This window comes from Gossypium arboreum, chromosome 13 (genome assembly GCF_025698485.1).
Source record: "Gossypium arboreum isolate Shixiya-1 chromosome 13, ASM2569848v2, whole genome shotgun sequence".
Lineage (NCBI taxonomy): Eukaryota > Viridiplantae > Streptophyta > Magnoliopsida > Malvales > Malvaceae > Gossypium > Gossypium arboreum.
In genome coordinates, this window is record NC_069082.1 from 4,722,821 (window position 1) to 4,749,768 (window position 26,948).

Here is a 26,948-nt window from a genome sequence, read left to right on the forward strand (position 1 = left end):
TGCTATGAGTGTTCGTCGTGGTGGACCTAAAGAAGAAAATAATCTAAGATTAGAAAAGCAACAAAATAATAAAACAACAAGGAAAGAAATAAATGGCTGATAAAGTAGGATGGAATATTGGACGAGCAAGCCTTCTGACAAAATTAAAGCTTCCTAAATGGGAAATGTATCCTAAAATAATAAAGAACTAATACCAAAACAGAAAAAATCCATTAACTTGACTATGATGCTTAAAAACTAATATGCAAATAATAAATAAATAAATAATAAAGAAAACCTGAATAGAATCGACGACTAATCAAATCCACAAAAATACCAAAAGGACTGATGAATGAGAGAAACCAACATAGCAAGATACTTAATCAACAAAAATCTAAACAGTGTTTAACAATGGTAAAAGGATATTGATAAACAAAAGTAGAAACATATTAATAAAAAGAATAATAATAATAACAATAATAAAAAATAAAAAAACAAGAATACTTAATAATAATAATAAATAAATAAATAAATAAAATAAATTAAATTAAAATAAAATAAATAAAGAAAATTGGGAAAAAGGAAAAACTAACTATAATGGAGTTGGTGTGCACGACGACTGGTGCCAGCGGCGGTGATTGGTGAAGGTCGAGGGGCTTGGTGGGGGTCAAGGGCACGACGGGCTACAGGCATTTGGTGAGGCAACGAGGTGGGTTGTGACGTGGTTGGTTTTGATAGTGGTTGTTGTGCGATGGGGTGAGGGGAAGAGTAAGGGTGGTGGTTAGGGAAGAAGGGAGGTCGGGGGTGACGGAGTGAGTAAGAGAGAGGTGATAGAGGAGAGGGGTGTATTGTTGGGGATGGGCGTTGGAAGGGAGAGGAAGGGGGGAGGAGAGGGAAAAGGGCGATGATGGTTTTCGAATTTGCAAAGGAGAGATGAACGGCGGCGGGTAGGGTGATGGGGGATGAAGAAGACAAAGTAAAAACTAAAAAGAGGATTAGGGTTTTTTAAAAGGGTGACGCGGTCGTATGAGGCCTGTGTTGGGCCACACGGCCGTGTCACATGTCCGTGTGGCTCTTCCCAGCCCGTGTCGATAAAAATTTTTAACCCAGTCTTCACGCGGCCTTAGACACGCCCGTTTATCCAGGCCACACGGCAATGCCGCATGGCCGTGTACAACCTCCTTCACTTCTCCCACGCCTATGTGGCTCAACCATGTCTTGCACACAGCCATGTATCATGCTCGTGTAACTCTCTAACTTGATTTAAAAATGAAAAAAAATTAGCTCGAGGTTTCACACGGCTGTGTCACATGTAACAGCCCAATTTTGGGGCTAGTCAGAATAGTGGTCTCAGGACTAAAAATTTGAAGTTGGAGAAATTATTTTATTATTATTTTGGATTCATAGCATGTTTATATTAGTACATGAAAAATTTGGTGAGTTAATTTTAACGTTTGTGAGCCCAATTGTAAAAAAGGACTAAATCGTGTAAAGTGAAAAAATCTTAAATTGATGGCTAAAGGTGTCAAATAGCTAGAGAATAAAAATTTAAGGCCTTTAAAGGGAAATTAGACCCTATTATGATAGCATAAATGCCAAGAGTCAAATGGGAGACAAAATTTTCAAAATTTGTTGGGTTAGGTGGCCAATTTTGACTAAAATAGAAATAAATACAAGAAGGACGATATCATCCCTTTATCATCTTTTTTCTCCACTGAAATTTTCCATTTAAGGGGATTTGAGAGCTTAAAAATTTTCAGCAACTTGAAGCACTCACAAGTAAGTGATTTCCATGTCATTTGTTGATGATTTTTGTATTTTTGAGACCCTTAAAGCATGAGCTTTTCAAATGAGGGATATATCTTGCAAAATGGTTGAAGGTCTAGGGTCTTGTGATAAGAGCATTTAGGGTGTTTTCTGAAATTTTATGGAAGAATATGAGTCTTAGTTGTGTAATAGACAACTTTTGTGAAAGGTGTTAGCATGAAAACACCTAATAGGACTAATGTGCATAAGTTGTAAAATATATGTTACATGTGTAAAATAGTGAGAATTTGGAGTTTTCATAAGAGTAAAAAGATTTCAACTGAGCTTAGGATGCAAAGAAATTCGAGAAAAATCAATTTTCGAGCATAGGGGTAAAATGGTCATTTTGTCAAAGTCTAGGGGCAAAATGGTCATCTTACCAAATATTTGAATTTTTAATTTCTTAATTTTATTTAACGATTAAATAAGTGCGTTTTTCTATTTTAGATCAAAAATTGCCAAATCCAAACCTAGACCGGGGAAAAGCCAAGCAAATCGACTAAACCATATAGTCTCTACATTTTGAAATCCGAGGTAAGTTGTCGGTAAATAATACAACTACATTATTAATTATATGTGCTTGAGTTATTATACCATAAATTGCTTGATTGTGAAATTGAGAATGTATAATGATAAATGAGATAGTAGAATTTCCGTTGGAACTTTAGGAAGTAAATCGGATATTCCTGCCATGACATTTAGGTTATTCGTGTGTGAGCTAGTGTAAGACATGTCTGGGACATGCATCAGCCACATTATGAGAGCCAGTGTAAAACCATGTCTGGGACATGGCATCGGCATGGAGATGGGGGCTAGTGTAAGACATGTCTGAGACATGGCATCGGCATGGAGACAGGGGCTAGTGTAAGACATGTCTGGGACATGCATCGGCCTCGAGACATAAGCCAGTGTAAGACATGTCTGGGACATGCATCGACTACGAGATGATAGCCATCGTAAGACCATGTTTGGGACATGGCATTGACTTGAGATATGAGCCAGTGTAAGACCGTGTTTGGGACATGGTATCGGCACTTTACCCACGTTTGAGGCTTAATAAATATCCGATAGTGTTTCAAGTGGTTCAACGGTGAACATTATGTTTTTAAGCTAATGAGGAAAGTATAACCATGATATAAATGGTACAGGTATCTAATTGGTACGTATGAGATATTGAGCTCATTTTATAATATGTGACTCGTATGGATGGTAATGAGTAAGTTATGCTTATGCCTACCTTGGTATTATGAGCATGTGTATTATTGATAGATTATTGTTGTTGTATATTTATTTATATGCAACTTACTAAGCTTTTATGATTATCCCTTTCCCTTCCATTTCCTTTCAGTATAGCCTATCTAGCTCAAGGATCACCAAAAGTCAGAGATATCGATCACACTATTAATTGAAGCATTCAGTATAGTTTGATTCATATTTTTGAACATGGCATGTATAGAGAACTAGACTTGTGTTTTGTGTTGTTATTAATTTGGCCAAATGTGTTGGCTTGGGATAAGTTCCTTACGTTGTATTAAGCTTTGAACGATGGCAAATATTCATTTTGATATAGGCAAATGTTGTTTGTTCATAAATGAGAAAAATGCACAATGAGATGTTGTCTATTGTGGCTGATTTTATTGTATGTAATAGTTTTGTACTGGTTTTGGTTGTTTTTGTGTAAGTAAGAATGGCAAAGAGGCTTGGTAAATAACTTGATTTTGCCCATACGGGTAGATACACGAGCGTGTGTCTAGGCCGTGTGTGACACACGGTCAGCACCATGGGTGTGTTGTCTAGCCGTGTGTCCCCTGCACGTAAAAATTTCAAGTTAGCATGCATGGTAATAAACACACGGGCAGAGACACGGCCGTGTGCCTCAGCCGTGTGAAGGACACGGCCCAGCACACGGGCATGTGCCTTGGCCGTGTGACATTTTGAGCATGCTGACGTCAGAAACAAAATGTCCATGTTTTCGTACACGGGCTAGGACACGAGCGTATCATGGCCATGTAAGGGACACGGGCCATTGACACGGGCGTGTGTCTAGCAGTGTGTAGATTAGAAATTAATTCTACACGGGTGTGGGACACGAGCATGTCCCAGGGTGCTTAGGCCGTGTGAGCCACACCGGCCATCAGCACGACCATGTCAAAATGGTCACATAGGCATGTTATCCTTCCACACGGGCATGTGTCCTATTTTAAAGAAAAATTTCTTAAGGTTGGCTTAAGGACCCAGAATGGTTCCGAATAGTTTTCAATGATTGATTTGTGGCTCGTAGGCTTATAATAAGAATTTTAAAGTAGAAATAGAAAAATTTTTAATTTGGGCCGAGTCTTAGTGACTTGAGATTGGTTGTAAGTACAAGATTGAGTTAGGTAATGCCTTGTACTCCGCCTCGGCGTGGGGTACGGGTGTAGGGTGTTACATCACATGCCCGTGTGAATTATTTCAAGCCATGTCTTTATCGATTTTTGGAAAAATTAAGTCCCAAGATCCACATGGCCCATGACACGCCCATGTGTCCAGGCCGTGTGGGTCACATGGCCATGTCGCCAAGTCGTGCAACTTACTATCGAACCCCTTTTTGAGCACACGGCCTGGGACACGCCCGTGTGTGTCAAAAAACCTTTTCTTTATTTTGAAAATTAATTTATTTTAAAAACATCATGAGATAAAATTAAGAAAATTAGTAGTGTTAACACCCGGGTTGCCTCCTGAAAAGCGCTTATTTAAAGTCTAAGCTAGACTTACCTCATATTCACATGGTCAGGGTGGTTCGCAGAGTCGAAACTCTTCTTTCTCACTGTCAATTCTATTATCAAAATAAGGTTTGAGTAGAGTACTATTTACTTTAAAGGTGCCGAATTCAAAATGATTTACCTTGACTGTACTGTATGGGAAGACATTTAGTACCGTAAAAGGAGTTGCTCCGTTTGCATTAAGTTTTGGAGTGGCAATACGTGGATCTGTGTTATCTAGTAGTACCTTGTCCCCAACCTTAATTTTGTGTGTTCCATCCACATGTTTATTATGGTGTAGCTTTGGTTCTGCATCGTGTATTCTCGGTTTCTCTTTGACATTTGTCCTCCATTCGTCTAGTTCATCAATCTATAGCATTCGTTTTTTATGAGTCGTTCTGGTTTTTCCCGCATGGACTGGAACATGGCTTCATCACATTCTTCCGAGGGGTTTCCTGAAAAACATTTTGGGCCACAATGCTATTCATATTAACAGAACTCGTATAATCATCTCAATCACTAGATATCTTAGCAGAATGACAAGCTTGGAGAGTAATCTTGTCATCACCTACACGAAGTATTAGTTCACCTATACCAACATCAATAATAGTCCAGGCAGTTCCTAAAAAGGGTCGTCCTAAAATGAAAGGTACGTTACTATCCTCATCCATGTCTAAAACAACAAAATCAACAAGGAATATGAATTTATCAATTTTCACAAGTACATCTTCAATAATACCCCTAGGAAATCTAATGGTTCTATCTGCTAATTGAATACTCATCCTAGTTTGTTTGGGTTTCCCAAGACCTAATTATTTAAACATTTTATAGGGCATGGCATTAATTCTAACTTCTAAATTAGCTAAAGTATTATTAACATTTAAACTACCAATTAAACAAGGAATAGTAAAACCCCCTGGATCTTTCAATTTGTTGGGTAGTTTATTTTGCAAAATAGCTGAGCAAACTGCGTTTAGCTCCACGTGTGACGAATCATCTAACTTCTATTTGTTTGTCAAAAGCTCCTTTAAAAATTTTACGAAATTGAGCATCTACGAAAAAGTTTCAATAAATGGTAAGTTAATATGCAACTTTGTCAGAAGTTTAAGAAATTTACCAAATTGTTCGTTAGTGTGGTCTTTCTTCATTGCATTCGGATATGGAACTCGAGATTTATATTCCTTACCAATCGACTTTTGTTCATTCTGGCTTACCTTTACCTTACCTTTACTTACAACACTTTCTTGCCTTAGTTCTGGTTCAGATTCAACTAACCTTTCTCCATCTCGCATAGCAATTGCATGAAGTTGCTACATTGGGTTAGTTTTGGTGTAACAACCCGATTTTAGGCATAATCGGAACAATGGTTTCGGGACCAAAAATCTGAAGTTGGAGAAATTAATTTATTATTAAATTGGTGTTATAGCATGATTATATGAGTGCATGAAAAATTTGATGAATTAATTGTAGGGTTTATTTTACTAAATCCCAAAAAGGGCAAAAGTTTTATTTTACTAGATAGATATACCAAATAGCTAGAGAACCAAAATTGAGGGTCTTTAAAGTGAAATTAGGTCTTTAAATGAGTGAATGGCCCGCCATGAGACAAGGAATTAAAATAGTCAAATGGTAAGGTGAATTTTGGTAACCAAATTGAATAGAAATAAAATAAAATAAACAAAGAATGATATCATCTCTTTCTCATCTTCTTCTTCACTGAAATTTTCAGCAAAAGTAAGGGTTTTGAAGCTTTAAAATTTCAGCCAAGCTATCTTCTTGCAAGTAAGTGATTTAGATGCCTATTTTTGCTAATTTTTGTACTTTTGGAACCCTTGTAGCATGAGCTAGCTAATGGGGGACTATTTTGTGAAATGGTTGATAGTCTATGGATTTTCCATGAAAGGATTTGTAATGTTGTTGAGTTTTTATGGAAGAAAATAAATCTTGGTTGTTGAATAAACAACTTTTGTGAAGAGGTGTTCATGAAAAACACCTATAGGGGCCATTTTGTGAAACTTGTAAAAATAGAGTGTAAGTGTGATAAATGTTTGAAATTGTGAGTTGCTATAATTATGAATTAGTTTTGGCTAGGCTTGGTTAACGTGAAATTTTGATAAAAATCAATTTACGAGCCTAAGGGCAAAATCGTAATCTTTGTAAAGTCTAAGGGCAAAATGGTCATTTTGCCAAAGTATGAATTTTGGAGTGTGTTAATTATTATGGTGATTAAATTAGTAAATTTTGTCATTTTAGATAAGAAAGACGCAATCTGGACCTAGACCGGGGAAAGACCAAGCTAGTTGAATAACTCGATCTAGTCACCTACTTTTGTATATTGAGGTACGTTGTACGTAAATAATACAAATTAAATGTTATCATGTATCATACAATTAGTTTGGCATGAATTGTTGAGTTGTGTTAGGAATGTGAATTATGAGAATTAATGTAACAAAGACTTCCAGTTGAACATTAGGAATAGATTTAGATATTCATGTCATGATATTGGGTGATATGTGTGCTAGTGTAAGACATGTCTGGGACATGTATCAGCCACATTCTGAGAGTCAGTGTAAGACATGTCTGGGACATACATCAGCCTTGAGATATTACAAGCCAGTGTAAGACATGTCTGGGACCTACATCGGCATTGAGACGAGAGCTAGTGTAAGACATGTCTGGGACATGCATTGGCCTCGAGATATACAAGCTAGTGTAAGACCAGTATGGGACATGGCATCGGCACCGATAGATGAAAGCTAGTGTAAGACCTGTCTGGGACACGGCATCGGCCTCTATATATGAAAGTCAGTGTAAGACCTATCTGGGACATGACATCGACTTTGATATGCTAGCCAGTGTAAGACCATGTATGGGACATGGCGTCGGCATCTTATCCCATGTTTGGGGCTATTGAATATCCTATAGTATTCCAAATGGTTCAACGGGAGATTTATGGTTTATATCGATATGAGAGAACTAATGACCATGTGGTGAGTGGTACAGGTACTTAAATGAGAATTACGAAATATGAGCTTCATTTACATTGTATGTTTAGTAAGGAAGGAAAATGAGTAAGTTATGCTTATGACCATTAGTGTATTTCACATAAAGTATGAATTATGAATTCAACCAAAGTTGTATGCTTGGTGAGAGATGAATTTGAACAATTAATATTTGTGAATCCTCACTTTCGTGCGCAAATTGAGTTATATTGAGAGTATGATCTCTTATGGTAACTTGTAGTTATTTCATTATTTACATACGACTTACTAAGCTTTATGCTTACCCCTTTTCCTTTCCATTTTCTTTGTAGTGCCGCCCAATTTGCCCGTGGATCAGATACAGTCAGAGGCCTCGTTCACACTATCATTTGAAGCACTTGGTATAGTTAGTTCTTTTATTTTGATTATGGCAGGTATAGGGCTTTGTCTTTTGGATTTTGTGTCTTTGTTATTTGGCCGAATATGTTGGCTTGGGACGAAACCCTTCATTTTTTATAAGGCCACAAATAATGGCTAATATTTATCTATGATATGCAATTGAAGATGTTTCATAGATGGGAAAATTGCATGAAGGAATAAGTGCATGCTTGGATTGTTATAGTTTGATGAAGGTCGTTTTTTTTTTTTAATTATCATGTTATGGGCGAATTGGTCTTATGTTGATGCATGGAATTGGTAATATTGATGAGGTATAAGTTAGTGCAAGTAAGGGTGGCAAAAAGGCTTGGTAGATAGCCTTATTTTTGTCCACACCGATAGACACACTGGCGTGTGTCTAGGCCGTGTGCGACACACTGCTAGCCCCATAGGCGTATGTCTCCTACACCTTGAATTTGTAAGTCAATATGCATGGTAGTAAACACACGGGCAGAGACACGATCGTGTGTCTCAGTCATGTGGAGAACATGGCCCCTGGCTACGGAAGTGTGCCTTAGCCGTGTGCCCCTAATTTGTTGCTGACGTTAGAAATAGAATGTCAAGGTTTTTACACACGGGCTGCGACACGGGCATGTCATGGTCGTGTAAGGAACACGGGCTATAGAGACGGGCGTGTGCCCAGCCTTGTGAAAGCCCCTGTAGGTTCGAATTTAGAATTAAATTCACACAAGTTTAGGGCACGGGCGTGTTCCCTTGTGCTTAGGCCGTGTGAACCACACAGGCCTTGAACACGGTCATGTCCAAAATGGCCACACGGACGTGTCACCTTTCCACACGAGCGTGTGCCCCTATTTCAAGTGACATTTTTTTAAAGTTTTCAAAAATGTTCGGATTAATCCCGGATCGTTTCCAAAGAGGGATTTGGGCCTTGTAGGCCCATATTAAGAATTTCTAGAATAAGAGTGAAAAGTTTTAAATTTGATCTAGTTTTTATGACTCAGAAATGATTGTATGCATGTGTTTAACTCAAGTAATACCTCGTGCCCAGTCTCAGCCTTGAACTTGGGTAAGGGGTGTTACATTTGGTATTACTAGGCAAGCTACATTGTGGTCATTCTAAAATCAATTTCGCAAGTTGACTGATTTGGTTCTTGAGCCCTTAAATTGACGCTTGTTGATTTTTAAGTGTTGTTTCGGTGTTTTGGAAGCAGGTTTTTGACACCGAAATAAACTTCATCAACATCTCCTCAAGGTTTGGCTTTTTCTCTTGTTGGTAAGGTGGTTGAAAGCCTGGAGGGGGTTGTGGTCTTTAGTTTCCTTGATCACCCTAAGAGAAATTGGGATGGTTTCTCCAACCTGCATTATAAGTGCTACTATAAGGATTATTCTAAAGTCTAGAATTATTACCCATATAGTTGATTTGTTCGTTCTCTGTGATAGGATCGTAGGGTAAATATTCTAGATTGCTCATTCCTCCTCCATTTGCATTGCATTACATCACCGGATGTACCTGCATAGAAACACATAAACCATCAATTTTCTTATTTAATTGTTCTACCTGATTTGATAACATGGTGATTGTATCTAGATTGAAAACACCGGCTGCTCTATTAGGTTTCATCCTCATGACTTGCCATTGATAATTATTCAGTGACATCTCTTTTACAAACTCGTAAGCTACTTCAAGTGTCTTATTGTTCAACGTACCACCGGCTACTGCATCGATTAGCTGCCTAGTTGAGGGATTCAAGCCGTTGTAGAAGGTTTGAACCTGTAGCCATAGAGGTAACCCATGGTGAGGGCATCTTCTTAATAAATCCTTATACCTCTCCCATACATCATATAGAGTCTCTAAGTCAATCTACACGAAGGAACAGATATCATTCCTTAGCTTAGCTGTCTTAGCAGATGAAAAGTACTTTAGTAAGAATTTTTCGGTCATTTGGTCCCATGTTGTAATACCCCGAAAATTTTTATAGTAAAATATTATCCGTAATATAGTAAAATAAGGAAATCAAGTGACAAAAAGGGAAATTTTGAGTTATGTCAATATTAGGAAGTATATTATGATATATTAATTCAAGAAATGACTAAATTGCAAAGATGAGAAAAGTCTTCTTGCACAAGAGTAAATACTCAAAATTTAAGGGGTTGAAGTGTAAATATAAAAAATTTGAAGGACTAATGGTGCAAATATTTTAAGGGTGGAATGATCTAGAAACCAAGAAAAATTGATGAATTAGGGCCAAATTGAATAGGTGAAAAATTATGAGGGACTAAATCGTAATTTTACCAAATTAAGTGATGACTCAATGATGGAATTCTAAAAGATCATGAAGGGCAAAATGGTCAATTAGTCAGAGAGAGAATTCTAGAATGTAATGATTATGTTGATGATATTTTAAATTAATTAATTAGATAAATATTATTTTATTAATATTTTTATGAGATATTTATTATTATATTATTATTTATTTAGTATAAAAGGAAGAAAAGATGAAGAATTATCATTACCTTTCCTTTCCCATGCAAACCCACGTAAGAGAAGAAGAAGAAAAGAAGTTTTCTTTCTTTACAATTTAGTCCTTCTACAAAAAATTCATTATTTTCACCTAAAAATTGAAAGAATTTCCATAGCTATCAAGAGAGAAAGATAGCAAGGAAATGATGGGGAGCAAGAATATCAAGTTGGATTCAAGAAATAGAAGCTGGAGGAGAGAGAAAAATCAAGTTAAAGATTGAAGTCAATAAGAAAAGGTAAGAACATCAAGATTTCAATATAATTTTAAGTTTAATATTGTTGAAAAAGCATGGAATTGATGTTGATTTAGAGTTTTCTTATATAAAGTCTTATGTTCTTGTCATGTTAGTGAAGAGAAAATAAGAGAAAGTGATGAGAAATAGTGTAAAAAAGAAAATAAGGGTGTTATAAACATGATAATTAATATCTTGCACTAAAACAGTTCTGGACAGCAGCAGTAGTCTAACTTTGAAAAATCACCAAAAATTGTAAAAATCGAATTATAGGATGAATAAAATATGAAATTAAATATTATTGGTCTAGTTTCTAATAAAATAAATTATTTAAGCAATGGTATTGTAAATCATGAGATATAAGAAATTTTGTGAGACAAGGTCAGAATAATTTCGGGTTCCCCTATTCTGACTTTGGAAAATCATCAAAAATTGGATAAAAATAATTATGGGCTTAAATTTATATTTTCAAGAGAAATAAACAGAAATATCATTAGAATTTTGTACGAGGAGATAATTAATTTTTAGTGAAGAAGGGTCAGAACTTTCAGACAGCAGAATAGGGTTAAATTTAAAGAATAAATTGTACTTATTGGCTAAACCAAAAATTCTAAAAATTTTATGGTAAGAATATATATGAGTCTAGTTTCAGGGAAAATTATTGGATATTAATTTGAAGTTCTATAGCACCAGATATAAATAATTTAGTGACTATGACACATATGGACAACTTGAATATTCATAAAAGTAAATAATAAAGATTATAGATAATGTTACTTACAAGTGTGTTATATACATTAAGGATGTGGAATGGAGAGGAGGAGGAGGAAAATATATATGAATATTCAGCTAGCATGACTAATTTGTATGTTTTAGGCTTAAGGACTAAATTGAATAAAAGAAAAACTTCAGGGGGCAATTTTATAAAAATTTCAAAATGACCAAATTGAAGGGAATGAATTGTTTTATTATCTAAATTAATAAATTGAATGAAATTGTCAATTTAAGGTCAGGTGAAAATTGGGAAAATGGTAAATTACCAAAATGTCCTTAAATCTTGATATTTCTGCAATTTCGCTAGGTAAGTTCGTATAACTTGAATTATATTCTTAAATGCTTGAAATGTATGTTTTTGATATGAATATGATTTGAATGTTTATTGTATGAAAATTGATGAAACATTAACATATTTAATAAAAAAGGGAAGAAATCCCGGTTGAATGAAAGGAAAATTCGATGGATCTCTAAAAAGGAATTGACGGTAAAAAGGATCTAGCCCAGACGGGTGATCCTATCCTGATATATCCCTCCCGAAGAATACGTGTAAATGGATTTAGCCTGGACGAGTAATCGGAATTAGGGTCTGAATTTAGCCTGGACTGGTAATTCAGATCCAAGCTCATTAGAATAATTATTGTTGCAAGGGATTTAGCCTGGACTGGTAATCCCAACAATACTCCATGAGTTTATATTATAGGGGATTTAGCCTGGACTGGTAATCTCACTGTAAGGATGAGGTTCGCGGGAGTGTGCTCTCTGATATGAAATGTGTAAGACCATGGTTGAAAGATACCATGGCAACCTGATATGAAATGTGTAAGAGCATGGTTGAAAGATACCATGGCAACCTGATATGAAATGTATAAGACCATGGTTGAAAGATACCATGGCAACCTGATATGAAATGTGTAAGACCATGGTTGAAAGATACCACGGCAACCTGATATGAAATGTGTAAGACCATGGTTGAAAGATACCATGGCAACGTGATATGAAATGAATAAGACCATGGTTGAAAGATACCATGGCAACATGACGGGAAATGAATAAGACCATGGTTGAAAGATACCATGGCAGCGTGACATGAAATGAATAAGACCATGGTCGAAAGATACCATGGCAACATGACAGAAAATGAGTAAGACCATAGTTGAAAAACACTATGCCATCATGTCAAAGATAAATAAGACCGTGGATGGGAGACGCGATGACATCTATTGAACAATTGATATTCAGGTAATATGTATCAGATGACGAATGGTTATATGAAATGGTTGTGTGAAATGTTTACAAGAAATGGTCATATGGAAATATATGTACAAAATAGTTGTATGAAATAATTATGAAGATAGATAAACGAAATAAGAATAAGTACATGGAATATAAATTATGTTAAATTTGATATAAACTTTACCGGAATAAATGTACATAAAATATATGAAAATGATGGAGCATGAAATATTGATATAATGAAATGATTGATATATACTTATGAAGAAACGGTAAGAGAATGATATGTTTCATGACATGTACATATATGATTATCTTTGATATGTTGATACAAGGAAATTATGTAAGTAAAGACAATTATTAAACTCAAGTGTGACATGTCGAGAAAATAAGTATATCAATATTGCATTTATATGAAATATGTGCAAGTATACTAACAATGATGTTGTTTGACGCTTAGACAAGTGTCAAGCTATTGATTGAATGGTAACATGTTTAATTATAAGAAGCATTAAAATGGTAAGTACTTAGATGAAAATAAAATTTAAGATTTTGCGAAATTTTTTATGATCCCGATTTAATTCCGGTTGGTTTTTAATGTATGTTTGGGGCTTCGAGGGCCCAATAGAGAGACGTTATGATTATCTTCAAAATATGAATAATAAATGACACAGAATTATCTGAAAATTTCAGTAAACTCCAGTAATGCCTCGTACCTATTTCGGCAATGGATACGGGTGGGGGTGTTACACATATAGTGATCGAACCTCGTGGTAGAGAGTTCAACCACTGTTTAGCTTTATTCCTCAATGAGAAGGGAAACAACCGTAGGCGATTGGCATTGTAAAAAATGTCATTTATCTTGAAAGTGTCACAGACTTCCAGAAAATTAGCCAAATGAGTGTTTGGATCTTGTCTTGCAAACCATCAAACTGAACAAGCTATTGAATATCCGAATGGTGTTCGGCTTCAGTTTGAAATTATTCGCAGTAATGGTGGGTCCGCAATACTCGATTCACCCCTAGTTAGAGTGAGCTTGGCATAATCATACATAGTACGAGGAGCATGATTCGGATTTACAGGATCCGCAGCAACCACAGGAGGTAACTAATTATTCTAATTATCAACCATCTCCTCAGTAACAATAATAACATCCTCTTGCTCTTCCACTACTCTACCTTGCTTCTCTACGGTTTCTGCGAGTTGTACTTTCAATCTCACTATCAAATACTAATGGTCCCAACGGGTTTCTTCTAATCACAAACTAAATAAACCTGCCAGAAGAAAATAAAAGAAAAATTAGAAAACAAATATTAAACTAAAAATAAAAATAAATGGCTAAATTAATAAAAATCAAGTGTTCCTAATATTTTAGTCCCTGGCAACGGCGCCAAAAACTTAATGATCACTAAACTAACTATAATTATGACAAAGGCAAGCGCACCTATTGAGCAATAGAATAGCTATGGTGAGTAAGGAATATTGTATCAACGAGGGCTAAAAGTAATAGTAGTTACTGTTTTTCTATTATTTAGCCGATAAATTGAAGTGATTGTTTTTAATCTAATTTAACTACGAATGCAACAGAGAATGAATTGGGAAAAATAACTAAAGACAACTAATGAGAAAGACAATACCCAGAAGATAATCCACCTAGGCTTCACCTATTATTTTGAATCTAAATTAAACAATTTATTGACTTGTGTCTTGATCCGTAGAAATCCCTAAATTATGTTAACATCTCTTTCGAGAGTAAGAACAACTGACTCTAGGTTGATTAATTGAAATCTCTTTCTAATTAAAACCCCTATTGTCGCATTAACTTGATCTATGGATTCCCCTATTAGATTTGACTCTAATTTGGTAGATTTATGTCATCCTATTTCTAGAATTACATGCAACTCCACTCAATTATGCTAGATCTACTCTTAAACAGGGACTTTTGCTCCACTGAAATAAGAACATGAAACATGAATTAATATCCCTAAAATATTAAAACATGAAATAAGTATACATAATTGAGAACAAGAATCAAGTATTTATCATGTAATTCATCAATCAAATAATAAGATTCATCATAGGTTTCATCTTCCCTAGGTATCTAAGGAATTTAGTTCATAATCTAAAAAGAAAACATCTCAAAGTCAGAAAAACTACAAGACATAAAGAAATTCAAATAAACTTCAAAAGAAGTTAAAAGGAAATCTTCAATCTTGAAGGAGATCCGCTTCTGAGTTGGCTCCGATGGTGTTCTTCAAGTAATTTCTTCAATCTTCTCTGCGTGCTCCCTTAGGTCTTCTTCTAATTGTTATTCATAGACTTTAGAATGCTCAAAAAGCTTAAAAATTGGGTTTTTTTTCCCGCTGTTAGGGAAGCATGTTGCGAAATCGACACGGGCTGGCACATGGGCGTGTGGCTAGCCAGTGTGGATGCTAAAAATAGCTCTTTTTGCTCGATTTTGGCTTGTTTTTCACTCCTTTCGCTCTCCTATGCTCACCTAAGTATAGAAACATGAATTTAAAGGATTGGGAGCATCAAATTCACTAATTTACATAAAAAATCATCCAAAAATACATCAAGAATGGGATTAAAAACATGTTACTTTTATGGTTTATCAATAACTATTAGAATTTAATGTACATCAAAACTTTATCTTGATCATGATGGACATCCACTTAATAAGATATTCATAACAGTTTCAAAGTTTTAACTTGTGTTTTCAACTACTACTACTTCAATTGAGAGTTCTAACTTTCAAAAAAATAAAAATAAATTGCTTGTAGGCAGCCCAATACTAATGGTAAGTTTAACATGAAGGTAAACATGCCAATTTTGACTTTGATCCAATCTGATTTCACCATAAAAGCTTAATAATTTTAACTTCTTCAACTTAAATTTCAATTGATTTGAATTTAAAACAATCTAAATTTGAAATGATTTAATTCTAAATATCCTAAATTTAAAATGATTAGAGCTAGAAATAAATAGAATAAGTAACTTAGAATAACTCAAAACAATCTAGACTTCGAATGACTTAACTAAAAAATTGAGCCTCTTACTGAAATGACTTAATGCAAACTAAACTTGAAATTGACCCAAACCCAAAGTAACTTGAAAATTTTAAAATCTTAATTAACTTGATTTAAATTAAACTAATTCAAAACCAAATAAATATGCACAACTAAAAGGTCATCTATATTAATGTCCAACAAGTTAATTCATGTAATCACCTTTCAAAATATTTTACATAGTTAAGTAAACAACCTATGTCGGACTACATAACAGGCAATTGACTGAAACATTGGTAACCTGGAGGATCAATTTGATCAGCTAACTTAAAAAGTCATTAATTTAATTAAGAGGCTAACTTATTACATGAGGTAGCTTCCATGCCAACCACAACTGCATTTCACCAGTTTTAAACTCCAATATCCATTAGAAGATGACCTACCAAATACCTTTAATATTGACCAAGCTTTCTCCTTTTCAACCATATACGATCAAATGTCACCAACTCCAGTGGCCTATTCCCAGTGCTTCAAGACCCTATATAAACCCCTTACACCATGCTTTCTCTTCCTCACTCAAAAGTAGCTATTAAGATAAAAAGACTTTGTTTAATCTGCTTAACAGAAATGGCATCTTTCAATTGCTTTGCTTTGGCATTCTTCGTGGCTTTGTCGTTTTCAAGCATTGACGTTGGCCTAGCAGCTCGTCAGTTTCAGCAACTGCCTCCGATGCCAACATTGCCTACAACCACACTCCCACCACTCCCATCTATCTCTAATCTCCCACAGCCATCCATACCATCTTTCCCAAGGCTTGGGGCGCTTCCTCCACTTCCTACCATGCCTGCTTTGCCTACATTGCCCCCTCTACCAAGCATGCCTTCCATTCCCACGATCCCAACTACAATTCCCTCTATTCCATTCTTCTCTCCACCACCTTCTCCTTCTAGTCCTTAAAAATCCCTTTCGATAGGTGATGGGTGGCTATTCCAATCCAAAGTCTTATTTTTTTGTCCACCACTTACATTGCTTTAATTTGTATAAATGGGAGTTTCCCCAATTCCCATGATTTGCTGTACTTTGATACTTATTTTGCTTATTATTGGATTATATATTTATTATACATTGTTTTCTTTAACTAATTAATTATTGAATCCATTGGTAACACGAGTTTATAAAAGTAAGATAAGAATGAAACAATAAATATAGACAAAATAAATTAATTATGATACAAAGTTTTAGTTTACTAATGCTTCACCTGCAATTAGTTTATATTTTTTACAACGGTGAACCAAATCTAAATTAATCTAGGAGAAAGTAAACACTTGATTAATAAGCTACAATTTGATATTAAACTAACTCAAATTTTTTCGAGGTTAAACTAACCTAAATTATATTTTGAGAAGATAAACATTTGGCCAATAAATAAATTATAATTTGAGATTAAATTAGTTTACATTTTTCAATGTTAAAGAGGATGAGTTTTTTATTAGATTTGAACCTTGATGCTTATAGGAGCTTTGTCATTAGGCAATAGCTTATTAACAATTTTTGTAAGAGTGGGTCTATGGAGATCAACTGTGAATTTGGTTTCATTAAGACTAAAAATAATAACAGGAATGAAATTGATTATTGTAGTAGTGAAATTAAAATTAATCTTATAGTATATATTTAAATTCAAACGAAACACTATTAGTGAGATTAAAATTGAAAATTACTATTAAGGATGTTAAATTAAAATATATATATATATAAAATAATTAATTAATTAAAATTATATTTGAGTTAAACTATAATTAAACATTAAATTTATAAAATACTTATATTGTATTTAAATTAAATAATATATGAAAATATATTATATTAAATCATAATGAAAATCATTACGTTATAAATAAATTGTCATATACCAATGCATATTTTTATCAAAGATCTAATTCCATAAGTATAAATCGGTTTATATCAATGTTTTCTTAAATCAGATTGATGATCGAACCGATTAGACCACCATTTTAGTCAGTTCGATCGGTTCAATCAATCCGATTAAAAATTGATTAAAAATTAAAATTAATTTTTTTAAACTCCGGTTTGACCAATTTTTTAACTAGTTCAATCAGTTCGTATTGATTCCCGATTTAACTGGTTTAATGTCACTCTCCAGATCGATCTCTAAATCAATTCCTAGTCCAATTGGCCAGTCCAGTTCAAACAACACTAGTCTATACCAATATTTTACTTATCTGTTAATATATGATTAGCCTATATCAATACATTTTGTTAATGTTGGTATAAAAATATCTATAATGACAAATCAAATTTAATAATTGAGTAAAATTTTGGAAGAAACAAGTTAAAATTTATTTTACTTTTGAAATATGAATTAAAAGTTAGATAAAATCAGGAATATATAAAAATCAAATTGGATCTTAGACCAATAAAAACTCACCAATATTATCTTATTTGTTGTTTCTAACTAATATTATTTTGGTTTAAGGGAGTTTTAAGAAAAAAAAACTCTGTAATAAGTGTTCCAAAGTTTTAACTTGTGTTTTCAACTGCTACTACTTCAATTGGGAGTTCTAAATTTCAAATTTTTTTTTGGGCTTGTAGGCAGCCCAATACCAATGGTAAGTTTAACATGAAGGTAAACATGCCAATTTTGACTTTGATCCTATCCGACTTCACCATAAAAGTTTAACAAATGTTAATTTATTCAACCTAAATTTCAATTGATTTGAATTCAAAACAATTTACATTTGAAATAATTTAATTCTAAATAACTTAAATTTAAAATGATTAGAGCTCGAAATAAATAGAACAAATAACTTAGAATAACTCAAAATTGAAAGGACCATAACTCAAAACAATCCAGACCTATAATGACTTAACTAAAAACTAAACCTCTTACATAAATGACTTGAAGCAAATTAAACTTAGAAATTAATCCAAACTCGAAATAACTCGAAAATTTTAAAATATTAATTAACTTGATTTAAATTAACTTGATCCAAAAATCAAATAAATATGTACAACTAAAAGGTTATCTAGATTAATGTCCAAAGAGTTAATTCATGTAATCATCTTTTAAAATATTTTACATAGTTAAGTAAACAGCCCTATGTCGGGGTAACCTGGAGGATTAATTTGATCAGCCTACTTAAGAGGCTTAGCTTACTTAAGAGGCTAACTTATTACATGAGGTCGCTTCCATGCCAACGACAACAACTGCATTTCATCAGTTTTAAACTCCAATATCCATTAGAAGATGACCTACCAAATATCTTTAATATTGACCAAGCTTTCTCCTTTCTCAACCATGTATGATCAAATATCACCAACTTCGGTGGCCTATTCCCACTGCTCCAAGACCCTATATAAACCCCTTACACCATGCTTTCTCTTCCTCACTCAAAAGTAGCTATTAAGATAAAAAGACTTTGTTTCATCTGTTTAACAGAAATGGCATCTTTCAATTGCTTTGCTTTGGCATTCTTCGTGGCTTTGTCGTTTTCAAGCATTGACGTTGGCCTAGCAGCTCGTCACCTTTAGCAACTGCCTCCGATGCCAACATTGCCTACAACCACACTCCCACCACTCCCATCTATCCCTAATCTCCCACAGCCATCCATACCATCTTTCCCATGGCCTGGGGCACTTCCTCCACTTCCTACCATGCCTGGGTTACCCACATTGCCAAGTGTACCAAGGGCCACACTGCCTCCTCTGCCAAGCATACCCTCAATCCCCACAATCCAACCTACAATTCCCTCTATTCCTTTCCTTTCTCCACTACCTTCTCCTTCTACCCCTTAAAAATCCCTTTTGGCTTATGGGACCCAGTCCAGAGTTGGGACATGCTACTACTGTTCTCATCTCATTCAGGGTTGAAAGTGGTAGTTACAGACTCGAGTTTTTAATCAGCATATACAGTTACTTTCTCTCCGAAGATCTTACAAGATTTGAGCCATCTTTGTATGTTTGATTTTTGAGAACTATTGTTTGTTTATTTTCACCACATATAGGATTTGTTTGTAAAAATGGGCGTTCCCATTATTTGGTGTACTTTGATACGTTTTTCTGCTTATTTATAATCTTTACATTGTTAACATACGAATTTAGCAAATGAAGAAAGCAATGAAATAATAAATATAAGATAAAATAAATTAATTATGATACAACACCACAAAGCAATGGCATCAGAATTGAAAATGATTATAAAATATTAAATTGAAGTATAGACATATATAATACATTAAATAACAAAATACATATACAAGTTATATTTAAAACTATAATTAAAAATTAAATTTATAAAATACACTATTATATTTAAGTTAAATAATATATTAAAATGTTATATTAAATAATAATTAATATCATTATTACATTAAAATAATAATTAATTGAGATGAATAGCAAATTTATACATTAACTTTGTTTCAATGTGCAATTTGATACATGATCTTTTATTTGGTACAATTATACATATAAAACTTGTATTGTTGTTAATATGTATATATGAAACTTAGATTTTGATTCAATTGTATATATTTAAATAATATTTATTTTCATATTAGATTAATGTAATTATTTACTTATGTAATAACCAACGTAAAATGGTGCTAATTCAATAATGTTGTTAGTAATTTTAGAAAATTAAACCAAATTAAAATTTTATGTATAAAATCAGATAAAATAAATCAAAATTTATATATAGTTTTGATATTTATCTATGATAAATTTGTGAAATATAATAAAATTTTAATTAATAGACTAGTGATTGAAAAATTAAAAACACTCACCAATGAGCTTGTGTTTTAATTAGTTGGGGTTCAATTTTGTCTAAAGATGTCAATGGGCCAGACCTCTAATGACATCCAAAGGAGCCCTTATAATTTGTTGATAAGACATTATGTTAAATTTTCGCATGAAACAAGTTAAGGATTTATTTTGGTTTTGAGAATAAATAAAATCACGCGTGTATAAAAATCAAATTGGAGTTAAGGAACCCAAATTCTATCATCTTGATGTTTCTACATAATGTTTCTTTGTCTGAGATTGAGAGCATTTTAAGATAAAATTCTCCAATAAGTGTGCTTCTTGAAGTTTTAACCATTCATATCCATCCTATCCAAAATCAACCCAACTCATTCTATTTATAAGTATACAAGGCCGAATTTAGGGGCTAACCAACTCAACTCAACCCAATTCAACTTTTGATAGGATTTATTTTGGGTAATTTTCATAAGAAAAAAAAAAAGAAGATAATTAGTTGAAATTTCAAATTATATATAACATAGAAAAACGAATAACATATAGGATGAAATACTTAAAAATGCCAAATTTTAAAAAAAAAATTATTGGATTAGGTTAGTTTTTGGAAAAATTATGGGACTAGGCCAAAATGATGAAAACTTTTCCAGATGGAACGCTTTCCACAACGGTTTACCCCCCCCCAAAACAGTTTCCTCACCCCAACAGCTATTTAAATAGCCGTTGAACCCCCTGAACTAATGACTATTTTTTTTCCTATATAAACCCCTAATTCTTTTATTTTCTTCAATTCAATCTCAAGTCATCTCTCTCGCATTCTCAAACCTCTCTCAAATTTCTCTCAATTCCCTCTTAATTTCTCACTCAATTTTTATTCTTCTCTCAACTCTTCTTTTTATTAAAATTGTATTAATGTTTTTTAAATTTGTTTTTTTCAATTACAAATTATTTTGTATTTTTCAAAATTAGTAATGGAAAAATCTCTAATTCGTTTGGATGACAAGCACATTTCGGTCAATCAATTGCAAATGTATTATATTTAATCTAATTTAAATTTAAATAATTTCTTGTTATACTGAAATTTAATATTTTGTATTTTTTTATATATAGTCAGAAGATTGAATTTTGAAGACATATATTCGTAATCTACCTGCTCTTCCATACTTGAGAAATACAGGATTTTTGCACGTGGCTCGTATGGGTAAGGGGTTTAAATTGGACCCCACACTTGTAAGCGTGTTGGTGGAAAGGTGGAGACCCGAGACGCACACATTCCATCTTCCATACGGCAAGTGCACTATCACACTTAAGGATGTGCAGTTACAACTCGAGTTATCGATGGGTGGGTGGGTAGTGACTGGGTCAGTTGTCACAGCAGATTGGAGAGATGTATGCGAGCAACTCCTGGAGAGTGTTCCAGACATGATTTATGGAGCCCGGATAGATGTGAATTGGTTGAAAAGAAAATTTTGGTGAGCTCGATGTGGAATCCAGTGAAGTCCAAAGAGAACAACACGCTCGGGCTCCATAAATCACCATAAATCATCGGGGGTCTCCTAATGCCCAATAAATCACGAAATCTTTTCCATTTAAGGTGGTTACTAAAACTCGTGGACTTTAGAGAAATGGGCGAACTCAGTTGGGGTTAGCCATGTTGGCGACCCTATAATGGGAGATGTGTCAGGCCATGAAACCTTAGAAAATTAAAATCGATGGTTGCATGCTACTACTACAATCATGGGCGTAGTATCAATTGCCATTTTTACGTCCTTGAGCGGACTACCCTTATACATGCCCACTCGTAACAAGGTAAAATTCATTGGATAATATATTTATCATAATAAAATTATTTAAAATTTAAATTATTGTGTTAACATATTATTTTAATAGGTGGAACTATGGGCCAAGTTATGTGGGACTACCGAAGGAGCTTTAAGATATACGACTTTTGTTAGATCAACAATAGGAAGCGGAGGTATGTATTTTTTAAATTTGAATTATATAATATTAACATAGTTTATTTAAAAATTAATAGTTTATATATAATTAATTTTTTTTTATTTTAATATAGTTTGAATGCATCCCGTTCGAATTCTTGGTGAATCCCAACATCTGGCATGTGAAGGTGCCATTGGTAGTGTACGCTATGGTAAAGAAGCATGAATCAGATAAATTTATGCAACAGTTCGGGTTTAGGCAAACGATTCTGCTGACACTCCAAGACATCAAAGATTTGCACTATATCGACTTGTGGAGGAGAACAGATAAAAATTAGCCTACATTCCACACTGAATATATCAACCTTTGGAACAATAGATACGACTTTTTACCTACTCGTGAGGCTATTATCGCTCTAAAGTTAGCCTGCGATCCGGAGTACATGCCATGGTTTAGACACCATGGCAAGCCATATCTACTAGTGAAAGAGGTGAGGGGTAGACAACGTTATACAAGGAGGCCAGGATGGGTACCTTGGCATCCAAGGTCTGGAACAGCTTCCAAGGCGGGTCCATCATCCATACCAACGCAAGAACTGACACTGATGGTCGCACCACCCCTGATCAATATGGTTTGACTTATTCTAGTGCTTCACTAACCCCTTCAATTTTACACAAGCACCACATCTTGCACCACATTTGTCTATTTCTACATCGATGCCAGGTTTTATTTTTGGACCACCACTTCCATCTTCAACATATTACACACCGATGCAATCGACATTTCAAACGACGATGATTTCGACGATGACATATAGGCTATTTATGTTTGGGGCACCAACTAAAAGTTTGATTATTCTATCATCAGTGTATGGAACACAATATAGTTATATACATACGCCGGTGGTGTCACAAACACCCATCTTTGCAACCACCTATTCCTAGAGCGGAGGATATATGATGGCAATCGATAAGCACTCTACAATCAACCACGGATAAAGGCGAAGAAGATGAAAGGCTGAGAGTACAACCTATACGTGAGTGTAGACGTAACGATGAAGACGGAAAGGTTGGTATACAGTTTGAACTGTAACATCCCAAAAACCGACTTAGAAGAAATCGCGTTGTAAAACCAAAAGAGGTTATCCCTCGATTTGAGTTTAGACTTTGGAAATTCTTGACAAGTAAATTGGTTTGGTTCAGTGGTCAAGTGTTCTGAGTATGTGTGTGAGGTTTTGGGTTCGAATCATGTTTCTGGAAATTTTTTCATTTTGCTTAAACCCTTACCTTTGAATGTTGGTTTATAAGTTAAACTTAGTCAATTGATATCAAGAATAAGCCTACTGGTTCAATGGTTAAGCGTCTATATACGTGACCTTTTTGTTTCCTTCTTTATTGAAAGGGTTTCACCGTTTTAAGTTCCTTTCTTTTTGTGTTATGTTACGTTACACTGATTCTGTACAAGTCTGACTTGTCCTTTGTAGCTTAATTTATTGGCCAGTAAGTTTAATTTAAAGGTTTGGTGTCGAAGGTTCTTCAACATAACTTCGATTTTAGAATGTTACATTATGTTTGGTTAGGTGTAATAAGAATAGATTACAGCCCAATTCAATGGGCCCACCACCAAACCAATGTTTGGTTGGCTGTAATGCCTATTACAGCCTCATTCAATCCCTCCTCTATTCCCACTAAACATGCTGAATAGCATTCGGCACCCTACCCACAGAATAGCCATTCCTCACGTCTCAGTTTCAACTTTACCCTTCTCCCTTCCTCACGTCTGAAACCTCTTTTTTTTTTTTCTTTTTCCTATTTCCTTCTAGCCTCTTCACTAACTTTTCCCTTCCTCACATTTGAAGCTTTATCGACGCATTCGCCCTCTCAGGTTATGCCATATTCTATTTTTTTAATTATTATTTTGATCATCTTCCAACAGATCGACTTAAGATGGGTGAGGTAGTCTCTACAATTCCAAGTAGGTTTGCCTTTGCCGGCTACTCTCTCAATTCTTCTTTATCATTCTTGTTTTGGGTCTTCATTTTTTTTTTCTAAATGACTGATAGCTTCGATGCGCCATTTTTTTTAACTCTTTTTTTGCAGCGATTGGGTTTAAGGTTTAATGTAGAGCTGTACAATACAACAACATCAAGTTTCAAGTATGGGATTTAGGTAAGTTAAAGTTAATAAATCTGAAATAGCACCTAATGTAGTTTATACAAATGGAGTTCAATTTAATTTATCGAATCATTGAAATTTACCTTAATTCTTTTACTTAAAATTGAATCATTGAATTTCATTTTTGATCTTATAGTTATCTGGTTGCCTGCTTGCTTTGTCATTCGCCACAAGGCCTTTGGGAATTTTAGTTACAGTTTGAATTGTATAAGATTATATCAGCAGAAACTTTTGTAGCTTGAATTTACAGAGAAATTGTTTCAGTTGTTGTGTTTAAACATGTAGCTTCGTTTTGCTTATCAGCTGTGAGATTCTATAAAGTTGTAACATTCATTTAACTCTTTGTTCCAGTTTAAATCAAATGTAGTTTTGTTTTTTTGCAGGTGGTCAGACAAGCATCAGGTACTTGTTTTTAAGCTATGTGTTCTCAAGGAAACATCCCAATACTTTTGGTACAGATGAGATTTTCAATTGATTTGTTAAAGTAGCTTTAACTGTTGTGGTGTGTCTTCTAACTAATGGAGATGCAACCTCTAAGTTACTTTACTTCCTCTATTTATTTAATTCTGATATGGGGATATCTTGTGGATTTTTCTGGCTGCTCTTTAGATGGACAATAAGGTGAGATGAAAGAAGATTCATCATTTTTCATTTTTTTACTCAGGAAGGAGTTTTGTTTTTTGGAATTTTTCATTGCCAATTTACTTTCTTTATGATGATTTTAGTCCTTTCATCGAGCAATTTGCTGCTTGTTGAACACGCCGATTGACTTCACTATCGTCCAACACTCGTCTTCCACTTTTTTTTTAATCTACATCTTTTACAAGCCATATTGGAGATGCTATTTCCCAAATACACAAGCAATAATTTATGTTGTTGATTCAAGTGACACTGATAAAATTGGAATAGCCAAGGAAGAATTTCATGCCATTTTAGAGGTATTCTTATGTCTAAATTGGCTAGTAGTGTTTGCATATAGAAACTGAGTAGGGGGTGACACAAGCAATTATTCGCTCTGCTATTGACTTTAAGAGGGACCCATGGCCTAAGGTTTCGGACAATGCAAAGGACCTTGTAAAGAAAATGCTTAATCCTGATCCAAAGCAGCATCTTACAATACAGGAAGTCCTTGGTAACCTTCTGTTGCATGCTTTATTTATGTTGATATATATTTTCTATGCATGAAAAATCATCCCAACTATTGTATGCAGAACATCCATGGCTACAAAATGCCAATAAAGCACTCAACATTCTGTTGGGTGATACTGTAAAAGCTAGGCTCAAACAATTTTCTATAATGAACAAGCTGAAGAAGAGAGCTCTAAGGGTAATAATCCACTTTGCACCACCTTTGACTAGTTTTTATTGATTGTATGTTGCATTTTTAAATGTTTTCCAGGGCCCTGGTGCTGGAACTAGCTCTGACTTACCTCCTGCAGGTGCAATTGCTGATAGTCAGTCAGGCATGTTCTATTTTTCTTGCTCCTGATTTTGTCTGGTCATATATTGCGATAGTTTATTTTTTTCTTGATTATTTCTTTTATTTATGCATATTCAGTCACATAGTATTTTTAGATAATGCCCCATGGTCTATCTGGAGCAACATGATGATATGGTAGATTTTCCACAGGTGAAGAGACCAGACCTTCTAGTTGGTCTTTAGCAGATCCTACACGCAGGAGGCATTCTGGCCTGATTGCAAATTCTAGAAGTTTAGCTAAATAAAAAGGTCCAGTAGCTAATGATCTTTCTGCTGCTAAAGATTCTATGGTGATAATTAGTATTATTTTGTATTTTATATTTGGGCTATGACTATTTGACCAAAGCTGTCATTATATTTTGTATTTGACCAGTAGCTAATGATCTTTCTACATGCATGTGAATTTGTTCATTATATTTTGTATTTGGGCTATGACTATTTGACCAAAACTGTCATGGCCTCCATGTTGTTGCTGAAATTCAATTTCAGTTATTTTGGTTGGGATTTATCAGTAATAAATTATGTGAATATATCTTATAGAATTATTCATAATCTTTTTTTACTATTAAATACAAAGATAAACACATTCTATGCAATTCACGTTCTCCTACAATCTAGACAATTCACATTCTCTTACTCTTGCAACAATATGAATTCTAATCAAATGACACATAGTTAAGAGAGGGCAGGAAAAATAATTGAAATACAAACGACACAAAAAACGGATAAAAACATAATAATAATTATGATTTTTTAATTTATATAATAATAATTATATTAAGAATTTTATTAAATTATATATTATTTTATTAAGTTATATTTAATAATAATTATGTTAAAATATAGTTAAATTATTTATTATTTTTATTAAATTATTTTTAATAATAATTTTATTAAAATTTAAT

General features: G+C 34.0%; 2 protein-coding genes and 1 non-coding gene across 3 annotated transcripts; all 3 read left to right on the forward strand.

The window, feature by feature from the left end:
* Nucleotides 1-9,693: 9,693 nt before the first annotated feature.
* LOC128287557 (small nucleolar RNA R71) lies at nucleotides 9,694-9,800 on the forward strand. Its single transcript, XR_008278257.1, has one exon. It is a non-coding gene; the product is annotated as a small nucleolar RNA R71 (small nucleolar RNA).
* A 6,505-nt stretch (nucleotides 9,801-16,305) lies between these two features.
* Nucleotides 16,306-16,635, forward strand: LOC108462804 (uncharacterized). The gene has a single exon (XM_017762706.1). It carries the CDS (start codon nucleotides 16,306-16,308, stop codon nucleotides 16,633-16,635), a length of 330 nt encoding a protein of 109 aa, XP_017618195.1.
* A 5,154-nt stretch (nucleotides 16,636-21,789) lies between these two features.
* On the forward strand, nucleotides 21,790-26,288 carry LOC108462802 (calcium-dependent protein kinase 2-like). Its single transcript, XM_017762704.1, has 6 exons — nucleotides 21,790-21,923; nucleotides 24,947-24,965; nucleotides 25,554-25,695; nucleotides 25,775-25,890; nucleotides 25,963-26,026; nucleotides 26,194-26,288. The coding sequence occupies exons 1-6, from the start codon at nucleotides 21,790-21,792 to the stop codon at nucleotides 26,286-26,288; spliced, it is 570 nt and encodes a 189-aa protein (XP_017618193.1).
* The last annotated feature ends 660 nt before the right edge of the window (nucleotides 26,289-26,948 follow it).

What these genes read in the sequence shown, in the direction of transcription:
- LOC108462804 (XM_017762706.1), top strand. Translation starts at nt 16,306, where the DNA reads ATGGCATCTTTCAATTGCTTTGCTTTGGCATTCTTCGTGGCTTTGTCG.
- LOC108462802 (XM_017762704.1), top strand. Translation starts at nt 21,790, where the DNA reads ATGGGTGGGTGGGTAGTGACTGGGTCAGTTGTCACAGCAGATTGGAGA. An exon ending in TACAATACAGGAAGTCCTTG is followed by an intron (nt 25,696 to 25,774) that starts GTAACCTTCTGT and finishes TATTGTATGCAG; the next exon opens with AACATCCATGGCTACAAAAT. An exon ending in TGAAGAAGAGAGCTCTAAGG is followed by an intron (nt 25,891 to 25,962) that starts GTAATAATCCAC and finishes AATGTTTTCCAG; the next exon opens with GGCCCTGGTGCTGGAACTAG.